Raw genomic sequence first — 11804 nt, 5'->3', positions numbered from 1 at the left:
TAACCGAGATTAGTATCCAATGTGACGGCGCAAATGAAAGAAGTAGTCAAAGTTCCCGACATAAACTATTTATTAGCACTTCTGACAGTTTCTTTCTCATTAAACCACTGGTACATGTAGTGCTTTAAACTATTTGTGAACATGTTCCTTTTAGTTGTGTAGTAAAATAGAAAGAAATATACTAGTATTGACTTGTTTTGCAAACAGTAGTTAGCACCAAAACAAATAGGGAATTCCACTGTTTTGTAGCGTATAACTGGAACAATATCAGGACTCCTCCATAGTCAGAAAGAAAGATTAGTCAGAGACAAGAAAGAGACATTTTGAGAGCAGACAAAGAGAGAGCATCTCCAGTGAAAATGTACAAGAGGGAGATTGTGAAAGAGCCAGGAAATGGCATATATCAAGCCAAATCAGCCTGACATCAGTCCACACCAGCAATTTCAGAGAATGACTTTAATGTTTCAGGAGAGGTGGTTTAGGGAATATCATTGGGTACTGTATGTGCCCAATACTGAAGAAATGTATTTAATCAATGCAAATGAAATATGTTGATCAGTGTTCCATTTATTACTAATTAAAGGCAACTTTAAACATGTTGGTTTTAGCCCTGATTTTAAGGAACTCTGTGTTTCAGCTCTTTTGCAGTATTCCAGATTTGTGGTGCATATAAGCAGGCAGGACAGGTGAAGTGTCTTGCCCGAGGATATAATGAGGGAGTTGGACGGAGCGGGCTAGAATGAGTAACCCACCAATTACCACCGTTGCCACCATCGGCTGTCACTGATTGCGGCAGAAGTACAATTCAGGGGAATAGATCTAATGAAAAATGTAATCAGATTTACACAACTATCTGTGACAAGACAGACATTAGAGTTGGACATTGAGTCTATCCAGACCCTTAAAACACTACACAGGAAATTGACTTGTATTCACACCAACATCCACTGAAGAGTTCTGCAGAATTGAATTTTTTAAACTATTCAATGCAGTTGATGTACAACTGGCAGAATGATTTGACCAGCACAACTTCCATATTTTCAGTAAGCTAGAAAGGATGTTTAGTTTTGGGAATGTACAGCATGTTGTCAGTAGTTACACAGAATGAATCAACTGGAGGAACAGCTAGCAATGTTTAAGCCAAAGTGTCCTTGCAGCACAGTTATGGAAGCAGTAGAGACACAGATATATGCTGCCAGAGGTCTGTGCTCTATTCACACAATTAAGTGTTGGTCTGGCTACTTCTTGTTGTGCCATGCTCTTCATCTCAGGCTGAAAGATATTTTAGTGCCTTAAAAAGGGTTTAGACATGGTTAAGTTTTTCCATGAAACAGTAACGTTTGAACTGTTTCGTGTGCGTCTGCCACATACACCAAGATGGACTTCATCAGATGGACATGACCGGAGATTTGCTGGTCTTTGGTGTCTGTAACAGAAGGTATCACATTTTTTGGAAGCTTTGTCCAGTCTGTGCAGGAAGAACTTGTTCCATCTTTTTCCTTAGATTTTAAATGCCCAACTGTTGAAGGGAAAACATTATGGAGAAATGTGATGCTAGGGAGAACAAACATAAGTAATGCGTTTTCTGTAAAGTGAAATTGGGAAATTTGGTGTTTAGGAGAGGTAAACAATGGGAGAATGGAAATGGATGTTTTTCCAAGCGTATTGTGAAGAAAAAGGGGATAAAAGTTATGAAGTGGTAAAAAATTGTGGTGGCACCAAAGCTGAAAACAATCTTATGACGTGTAAACTGAAAAAAAAATAATGTATTTTGTGTTACCACACACAACACTGCATGATGTCATGTCAGTTTTTTTCTCATGAGTATACCTACAACTAACTCAGAAACAAATTCCCCTAAATTTACTATTGGTGCATACTAACATTGCACCTCTTCATTTTGTAAAGACTTGATTTAAAATATGACATCTGTATGACATGGTTGAATTGACTTTTTTTTTTGCAAAGTGCCTTGAGATGATATTTATTGTGAATTGATGCTAAATAAATAAACATGAATTGAAGAGATACAGAAAAATCACACACAACACTTTCAGTTCAAAGCACTGCAAAAACAGTTATACTTTAGAACTGGAAGAATAACAATGCTTTCTAGAAATGTCTGTTTGTACTAAAAACCACCAAAAACCACGGTGTCCTCCCTTCATACTCACTGGGTTGCATTCCTCTTTGTTGGGTGGATTCTGAAGATCCAATGGAAGCAATGTACACAGAAGCAATCCACTTTTTTTGTCCCTGTTGCACAAACTTCTCAGATGGCTCTGGAAGTGAGCACCTACACTATCAGCTGCTTTGTGTTCCAGCCACATGGGTAGCAGAAAAAGCATCATAACAAAATTGTATATATATTACCTGTTGAGTCAGTGGAACAGGGACATTATGCTGGTCTGCAGTCTGGATCATCATAATTGGGCTGACGTGATGCATTTATTTTGGGGCTAATTCAAATTCAGATGCGTTGTGTTTAGAGACACTCTGAAGTCAACACAACGCAGCAACTCAAGAATGACTTCCTCCCTTTTCATGAGTCTAAAACATACACACAGCAGGGTGTCTCACTTATCGCACTCACCTTCATAGTAGTCTACATTTACTTCACCAGTCAGAAATCACATACTGACAGCCACCAATGGTGCTTTTTGAAAAATATTGAAATCTTGTTATTTGCACCCCCAGCAACAGAAACTACGACATATTTGTATTTGTTTATATTGACAGTGGATGTGATAATTAGATTAGCTAATGTTCACCACATGCTAAATAGATCTGTAAGTCAGAAAGCACTTTGGTTTTTTGATTGTTTTGTCACAGGGGACTTTGAAACTCTCACTAGTATAACTTTCTGCATACACTGTGTGAATTTTGGTCTAACTATCTCATTGTAGGCCAGGCTACATCAAATATATAGGCATATACACATAATATGCTGTAATTTCACATAATGTAATAATACATGTCATACACCCATGGGGACACTTAGGTTCAACTTTATCAAGACATGCTGTTATTTTCTTCTCTGGCTTTGCTAAGAAGAACGTAATAAATATCATCTGGTCTGTAGAACTATCTACCACAGCAGTAAATATAGTTGTTCTCTAACTAACTTTATCAATTGGTCATGTCATTGCAGAAGGACTTTGATCCAGTCTTCTTCCCAAAGTAGCTTCAGTTCATTGAGGTTTGCAGATCTGTATTTCAGAGCAGCACTTCAGTATTTCAGTCTTACCGGGGTCTAGACTTTGATAGAGCTGCTGCAATGGTTTGTTGATACTGCCTACTGCAAAGCCAACAAATGGCCCAAAGCTCTCACCTAATTAGAAGTGGTCACACTTGCAGAAGATAAGCTCATTCATAGCCTTTAATCATCAACACCTGCTTGATATGTTCTGTTAAACCCAGTATAGCAGACAGGGTGTGTCTAAGTGTTTCCAAACACATCACCTTTTTTTAAATAAAAATTGACTGTTTTTGTTAACTTGAGGTTAGATTTGAATTATTTTTCAATCTTGTAAAAATTGGCTGTCATATTCGGTCACATGCAAAGCTTTACAATTAAAGGTGGCTGTGCCTTTTTTTTCACAGACTGTATTTGATAGCTTCTATTTTCCTTGAACACAGTCACCATCTTGTAGACTTTAATACCATCTCAGCATCTCCCAGCAAGAAAAATCTAATCAAAGGTTCCTGCATACATGCTTCACAAACAATCACACCTGATAAGCCTTTTTAGGTGTGAGGGAAATTTTGTTGCTTTCAAAATCTATATGCTTTTATCCCAGATCATTCCTAAACTATTCCTGTAAAACAGGAATTGTTACTGAGGCGTCCAAACTAACAGCTCATCAGCTGAGGTCACCTTATTGGTCTGCAACAAGACTGTGTATCAGTGAGTTGTTGACAGTTAAACCAGGGAAATGTGGCTCAGAGATCAACCAATCTGCTCCATTCATTAACAGGTTTTTCCTATTTCTACCCAAGAAATTGCTTCCTCCATCATGTATCATTTGTTTTCTCAAAACGAGGCTCTGTGCCATGCTCTTGTGTGCAAACACCACAATCACTCTGAATGGAGGGGGCGCTTCCAGCTGAGCCACTCTGCATTTAAAGCTAGCAGCCAAATGCTTCTCATACGAAAAGCTGCTCTGCAAAAAAACCTCTCAGTTTGAATGCAAAAATCTTAGTGTTCACCCGCTGGGTCTGTCTTCCTACTGGCACAATATTTTGGCCCCCATTGTAGCCTAAAGTAAACCATTTTGTACCATCCCTCCCTTTGCTCCTCAAAGCATTTATCCCCATGTCAGTTCCCCTCATCATAAACCAGCACATACAGTGGAATTATTTTGGTTCCCAGTGGGTGTGTGGGCTATTTAAACGTCCTGACTCAGAGATTTAAAATGTCATTTAAAACCCATTCACTGCTGTTAAGGCCTGCTTTATTTAATTTTTTTTTTTTCAGTGTGAGACTACAAGGTCAGTTTCCACCAACAGCTGATGAGCGATCAATACAAGATTTGAATTTAAAGAGCCAGGTTCCCGGGGGGGTGGTCAGTTGCTGGTGCAAGGTGTAACCACGAAAAGGGTGGGGGTTGTGAAGTAAGCCTAGGGGCTAAACACAGACCTATATCCCTCCAGCCACCCTTCATCCCCACCTTCCACTCCACCTCCATAAGCTTGGTTAACTCTCAAGACCATGATTAATTCATGGTGGATTACAGTCTGGAGGCAGGGGAGAAAACTGGGATTGCAAATGGTCCTGGCTGCATGCACAGGGTTAGGGAGATAAAGACTTCCCAAAATTCATGCCACAATCGGGCCGCCTGACTTGCTTTTGCTACATATATGATTTTTTTTTTCCCTCAACCCTCCTGCAAAAGATCACGATTGAGTGTTTGGGTTTCTTGATTATTATGGCATCTATTTTCACCCCAAAAATACGTCCGTAAAAATCCCCCCAAGCCACCGTAATGCGCTGCACGAACAGAGAGCTGCAAGGAATTATAACCCACGCATAGCAAGCAGGAGAGCTGTGGTCACGGCAATTTCCACATTGTCCTTCACAGTTACACAGCTAACTGCTTATACTTACTGGACGACCTCATGGAAGTAAGTGGAAGAATGTGAGATCGGTGCCAACACAGTAGAGAAGAATCTGCATCAACTTAAGCTGTGGAGTTACTCCCCCTTGTGTTTGCCACAAATGATTTCTTCTGCTTGGAAAACATTTAAAATCAGCTGAAAATATTTGCAAGAACCGGTGCAACAACTTCCAAGCTGGCAGACTAGCATCACAAATCTCCCTACAATGCACCCATCTCCACTTCCCCATCAGACACAGGCTTCTGCGTTCTCATTTTTTCCCCATCATTTTGCAGTACATGTTATTTTATTTACACTGAAGTGTTTTTGAATCCCTCTAATCAGAGCTGAGAAGTGTTGGCCACCATGCCTCCACAGGCCAGTTATTTCACACATAAGCTGAATGCTTACATCAATTTATGTATTACATCAATTCATCTATAATGAAATAAGAGATGTTGACCAACAGGACTCCACTGGTCTAACAGTGAACATCTGCATCGGCTCTGCTGTCTATATAGTAATGTGACAATAATGAGGGAAAACTACTCCTGAGAAAATACCTAAAAATGCATTCTGTATGTTTTCTAGTTTATTAGCAATACAATTCTGTCAACATGTTGAATTTATACAGTGAATGGTCTAATATGCTCTGGAGGTCACATAAGCTTCGGTTTATTGAAACAATAAAAGACATATAATGAGGGCTTCATATTCAAAGTGATGTAGCAACTGACAGCTGCATATTTGACCATCAATTTTTAATAGTTTGGATTTTTCTTCTTTGATGACACAAAAATAAAACCTAAGTATGTTTATATTAACACTGCATTGTCAGCAGACTAAAAATAATTCAAAGTCAATTTCTTCTTTTAACACTTAGAATTTGTCCCAACACAAACAGTGACAAGTGCAAAGCACTTTGACAGTATTTGTGCTATAATTTAAAATTTGGCAAATCTCTACGTTTCTTTTGTTTTTATTGTACTTTTTTTTCCTTTTTCTGTAAACAACATCTTGTACAAACTAGCACAGTGAAGCACAACCCCAGCAAATGGATTTTTATCTCCATACAATATAAATGAAATCAATACAAAAGTTTGGTTGGTTGCTTGGAACATTTTTATAATGATCAAGAGGTTCTAAAACGCGTGTCGAGACTTCTGGACTCCTGAATTTCTTAGATTACGTAAACAGTTGACTGTTTGAAGTCCTACTTAGGACCCCGGTAGAGTATTTTTAGAAGGTAGACTTCATTTCAATATTTCAAGTTCATCTCCATTTTAAATAAAGGGCTTGCAGTCCACTGGGGTGTTGAACTGGTTTTACTGCATTTTGAAGGCAGCAGTCCTCAGATTTGGAGGAATTAGGGAAATTAAAACAAACACAGAGGCCTTTTGCAGAGAATGAACTGAAGTGTTCCCTGGCCTTCAGCAATGCTTTGTGAAAAGATCAGTATGGCAGAGCCTTGAGAGGCTGAGAGGTCTTAGGAGTGTGTGAATATGCAGGGACACACAGAGTGCCTCTGACACAGTCCGAATGCCACTTAGGCAGGTCAGCGACCCTCAGTCCCTCCCTTCTCTCTGTAAAGCTATCCAAGTCTTTGACAGTAGCAAACCATGTTTTCATGTCTGAGACCTACAACAGGAGTTTTCTCAAAAACGGCTGTGTTGTTTGTTTCTTTTTCATCGCACTTGTAAGTGTGAAGGGATTTGGTTGCAGGGGGCCACTGATAGGTAACAGCAGGGGCAACGGGGCATCCTGTGGGTCCAAATAAAGCAGGATGGGGGCTGTTTATCAGTCCTGGCCAGTTACTTTTTTTTCTTTTGTAAATAAGGTTTTCTGGATGATGTAGCATGGGTGATGGATTAAACAAAAAAGCCATTAAACCACCCACACACATACAATAATGAACACAATGTTTTTAGCACAATTTTATGAGTCATCAGTTTTTCAAGAAAAAAAATGAATAAAATGAGAAAATGCAACATAAATAAATAAATATATTTAAAAAAAAAAACAGTCTATAAAGTTGCCCCTAACCCTGTCATTTTCCTGGACTGTACTCTGAGGGTCCACAACAACATCCTCCATCTGTGAATGTCTGGCTCTTAGTCCTCTGTGCCAGAAAGCTACCACACAGTGCCCTCGTTCATTTCTGAGGCTTGGTGAGACAGGTGGTTGTTGTATCCGCTGCCATTCAGTGACAGTGAGGTAAAGGGTGGACTAGGGCCAAACACTTCAGAAGAGATGCTGTGCAAGGGCCCTGGGATGCCAGGCTCTGGGCTGGGAGAGTCCCCTGGGTGGTGAGACATGATATCAGAGAAGCGTTGTACGTCACTGGAAGGGTGGTGGCCCGGCAGGGGGTGGTCCATACCCCCGAGAGGGGTGCCTGTGGGGCCCGAGGAGGGGACGAAGGGTAGATCAACTGGTGTCTGGGCCTGTGACGACGGAGGGCCCTGAGGGAAAAAGTCGTAGTTCCCTCCCGGGCCGTAGTACTCACTTTGATAATCTACAGATCGAAGAGCAGAGGAAAATAGAAATCAGCATCAGCTCTGACTGAGAACAATGTGAGAGCAAAAATGAGTCCAGGAAGCCTGAGAAACTTATTGAACACACATCGCCTGATTTGTATGAAAGACAGAGAGGGAAAGACCCTCGCTATGCTGCATTAGTCACAGACCATGTTATACTTAAATCAAAACTGCAATTGGGTGGGGAGAACGTAGTGAGAAATTAATTAAAATGGGGGCCATTTCATCAGTGGTTCTACCTACTGAGATTAACTTTTTTTTTTACTTCAAAAGATTATTTTTCCGGCCCCTTTTTTTCAGCAAGAAGAAAAGAGAAAATTATCTGATGCTTCAGAGCTCTAGAAATAAAAAGAAGCTATTTTTATCAAATAGTTCTGCTGTAAATTAGCTTTTCTTCTCAGCCTGTGAATAAGTTAACTTCCCTGGAATAAAACAGATGCTTTTATTTTCAAATAAACTTTTTAGTGCTAAAGCACAGGTCTTGCTGAAATAATAAAAGCAGAAAATCATTGCAATATTTTTGATCTGGTTGTTAGAAATATCATTTGTAATGGATATATAGTTTAATTTAAAATACTGTTGTAGACACGGTTACCCAGTTGCGTTTATCTTTTTGTCTATTTTCTTTGTACGGAACAGAAAATAAAAAAGGAATCTACAGATCATTTAATGAAAAAGGAACAACAATTTCCCAGCCTTTGATTAAGAACCGCTTGACTAAAACTTCGACTGTAAAATGTATCCACATTTTATCAAATTCACTTAAATGAAATATCTGTTTTGTTTTGCACCTAATCCGTACCTCCATAATAGGAGAAGGGCCCGTTGGGGATGAGCTCACCAGGCTCCAGTCGGTCCACTAACGTCCTCATCCGCCTCGGGCTCCGGAAGAACGCGTGCCTCCGCGCGCCTAACGCGCTCAGCTGCTTCATGCGCCTCTCTTTGGAACGTCGGTTCTGGAACCAGACCTGCACGTGCACACAAAGATACATCCGTTACGTCCCGCCACAAGGCTGCTGCTGCTGCTGCTGCTGCTGCTGCTGCTGCATGGCATTATTTTGGTTTCAGGTCAATATTTTGTATAAAGAGATTGAAATGGGGAGGGTGGAGGGTGGCGGAGAGGTTGCTGTGAATAAATATAGCTAATTGAACATAAATTGGATTTTTTATTTATTTATTTATTTATTTATTTATTTTAAATATGTTGCGCAAATAATCGTCAGTGTGCAAATATTTCCTCATTGAAAGCAAAGAGTAAACAAGCTTCGTGTTTGTTTTGGCACCTGCTCCGCCGCGGCTTCACTAACTGCGCTCTTTGTGTGTTTTGCAGCATGCGTGATGATCTGATACATTAAATCCTCGAGGCTCTGCGGTGATGGAGACTGCGGCCAATTATCCGCACAGGACTCAGAGTCACATCTAACCTGCCTAATGATCTTTTAACCCCCCATTTACTCCGACTGAAGGCGACAGCGGGGGGACTTCAAATCTCCAATTAATACTTAATAGGAGGGTTGTTACCGATATATTACTGGGTTATCATTTTATAATCTATAGAGCAGCTTCCTTTAATTATGCTTCACCCTGCACACCTACTCCGGATCCCTCGTGCTTTCACATGTTACAAAACCTTTTTACTACTTTATACTCTCATCAAATCCCTGTAAGCTCACAATACCTACCTCACAATATTCAAATATTAATAATAATAAAACATTTTTCCCATTTTTATTCATGAGTATAAAACGTAAAATAATCGTACAATGCCTTACTTTACTGTACTTTTCTGCTGCAGCTGCCTACAGATAAATTATGATTATTACAATAATATTGCTAATTTTCTCCCGGCCCTTGTGTAACTCCGGGTTATGAGGAGACAGTCTTGAAGACTCTTGAAACAGATTTGCGCTTTTCCACTTGGCTGGAGAGGCTCCCAGCATGGCTAAACGTGGTTGCAAAGCGTGATGGCTGCGCTGTGCCAGAACTCCCAGCGCTCCCAGCAGCCGGCACCAGTTGGCGGCTTTCGCCCCGTTGCGCGGGGCCAACAAACAGAAACCTCCCCTATAAATTAGCCCATTTCCAAATGAAGCTGACTATTTGAGCCAATGCTCAGTTCTAATGAGTTCAACGTGAGCGCCGTGTTTGCAGGAAGGAGGTCTCTCTTAACGAGGGGTGAAGGAGGTGAGAGGTCTGCGGTGGGGAGGAGAGGGCCCCTCCGGGATAAGTCCTGTGCCACCATCGCAGACTGGTATCTTGGCAAAGATTATTTTTTTTAATAAAATGCAATCTGTTACTTCACACCTATTAGGCTTATCGCTGCCTGACACCATTTAGAGAAGAGAAGGTGTGAGGGTCTCCTCTGCTCACGTTCAGGTGGCCCCTGAGTGTGATGTTCGGTATGTTTAGGGACGTTTCGGAACTAGGAATCCTGATTTTTTTTTTTTTTTTTTTTTTTTTTGCTTTTCTTTTAACACGCAAATACCCTGACGCTCCTCTTACCTGGATGACCCTCATGTTGAGGCCGGTCTCCTGAGCCAGCTGCTCCCGGATGTGTCGGGTGGGTTTCGGGGTGGCAGCGAACGCCGCCTTCAGGGTCTCCAGCTGCTTGGCCTTAATGGTGGTCCGAGGGCCGCGCCGCTTCCCGCCCAGGTTCTGGTCGTCGTTCTCATTGTTGACCGTCTCCTTGTCGGAGAGGGCCGCCATTTCCGTGTCTTTTAGGACAACGTCGTCCTGGAGCTGGTCCTGAGAGTCCGGAGATAAACTGGGATCGCTGCATGCCGTTACTATAGTGGGAACAGGACAGGAAGGGACGGGAGGACGTCCACACCGTTCATTACTGGGGACTGTCACTGGTGACATACTGGTCAATTGAAGGTAGGTGACCAGAGATATGTGGGACAAACACGCAACCTTACAGCAGATCGCAAAGAATGCCTTCTAAATGACCAAACACTGTCTGTTTTAACATCGTTCCCAAACTGTTTTTATAGAAAAAATACGAAGAATTCAGCTTCATTTTTCTAATTTAAACATTTGACATGAGGATTCCTGATCACCTCATAAATATCCAAACAGATCCAGACACCAAAAATCACTGCGGATAAACACCACCACCAATAATAATAATAATAATAATAATAATAATAATAATAATAATAATAATAATAATAATAATAGCAGTAGAATCAAGAAGTCTTCGGGGTTATTTGGGTGTCGTCTAATTCCTGGTCCATCACATAAAAACGTTAATGTGAAGCTGAACTCATCATCCTCATTTACTGCAATTCAAATCCATTCATTCATTCATTTGCGTAAAAAATGTGCGCACGCACATGCAGACACAAACATGCACGCCCACGACAGCCACCTTACCTGAGAGGAGGTTCGTGTCTTTTACACTCATGTTACTGAGGTAATCGTCCTTACAAACAAATTTGTTCTCGTCTATGATGTAGAGCTCTTCGCCAGTGGAGAGCTGCTTATTGCACATCATGCAGGTGAAACAGTTGAGGTGGAACACCTTGCTCCGGGCCCTCCGGACCAGGTCGTTCGGAGAAATTCCCTGCGAGCAGCCGCCACATTTGGTACCGAACCGCCTGCAGAAAGAGAAACAACCAGGTGTGGTTAGAGCCGCAGTTAATTACTCGTTTTCCTTTCCTTTTTCTATTTTTCTTTTTGTCTAAACAGGTTAAACGATTTACATATTTGACACCTTGGTGAGTGCTGGAGGTTTTACGAGGGCTGATTAAATGCAATTAATGTCAACACTTATGTCCACACACATCCTATACCTAAAAAAATAAAATGAAATGAAAATAAATTAAATGAAATGAAGCTAAAACTGAGAAAAGGTGCTAATGAATCTATTGTCGGCGGAACAGAAGTCGTTATAATTTCAGGATGTTTTAAATAGATATAAAATTGTGATTTTAGGGTTTTACATGGGTCTTTTAAAAATTATTCCTATGGAACTCAGTCAACCAAGGACAAAAGAAATGTAGTATAAACGAACCTACTAACATTCAGAGAACTAGTTAATGACTATTTATCAATAATTAAATACAATCTTATGCACAATTTATCTCTCACCTCTCACTTTAGTTCTACTTTTATTATTATTATTATTATTATTATTATTATTATTATTATTATTATTATTATTATTATTATTAT

The 11804-nt window shown here is 40.5% G+C and overlaps 1 protein-coding gene across 1 annotated transcript in view; it reads right to left on the bottom strand.

Annotated features, from left to right (window-relative positions):
- Positions 1 to 4876: 4876 nt before the first annotated feature.
- The window catches only part of lhx1a (LIM homeobox 1a), a 9044-nt gene continuing 2116 nt past the window's right edge, over positions 4877 to 11804 (bottom strand). Inside the window, exons 2-5 of the mRNA XM_007565545.2 lie at positions 11004 to 11227; positions 10131 to 10414; positions 8434 to 8599; positions 4877 to 7609 (exon numbers count right to left, since the gene is read on the bottom strand). Coding sequence (XP_007565607.1) covers positions 7230 to 7609; positions 8434 to 8599; positions 10131 to 10414; positions 11004 to 11227 — 1054 coding nt within the window. The 3' untranslated portion in view covers positions 4877 to 7229. The remainder of the gene's footprint in view (positions 7610 to 8433; positions 8600 to 10130; positions 10415 to 11003; positions 11228 to 11804) is intronic.

This window comes from Poecilia formosa, unplaced genomic scaffold, assembly GCF_000485575.1.
Source record: "Poecilia formosa unplaced genomic scaffold, Poecilia_formosa-5.1.2 Scaffold179, whole genome shotgun sequence".
In the NCBI taxonomy this organism is placed as follows: domain Eukaryota; kingdom Metazoa; phylum Chordata; class Actinopteri; order Cyprinodontiformes; family Poeciliidae; genus Poecilia; species Poecilia formosa.
This window is presented reverse-complemented; position numbering and strand designations above follow the sequence as displayed.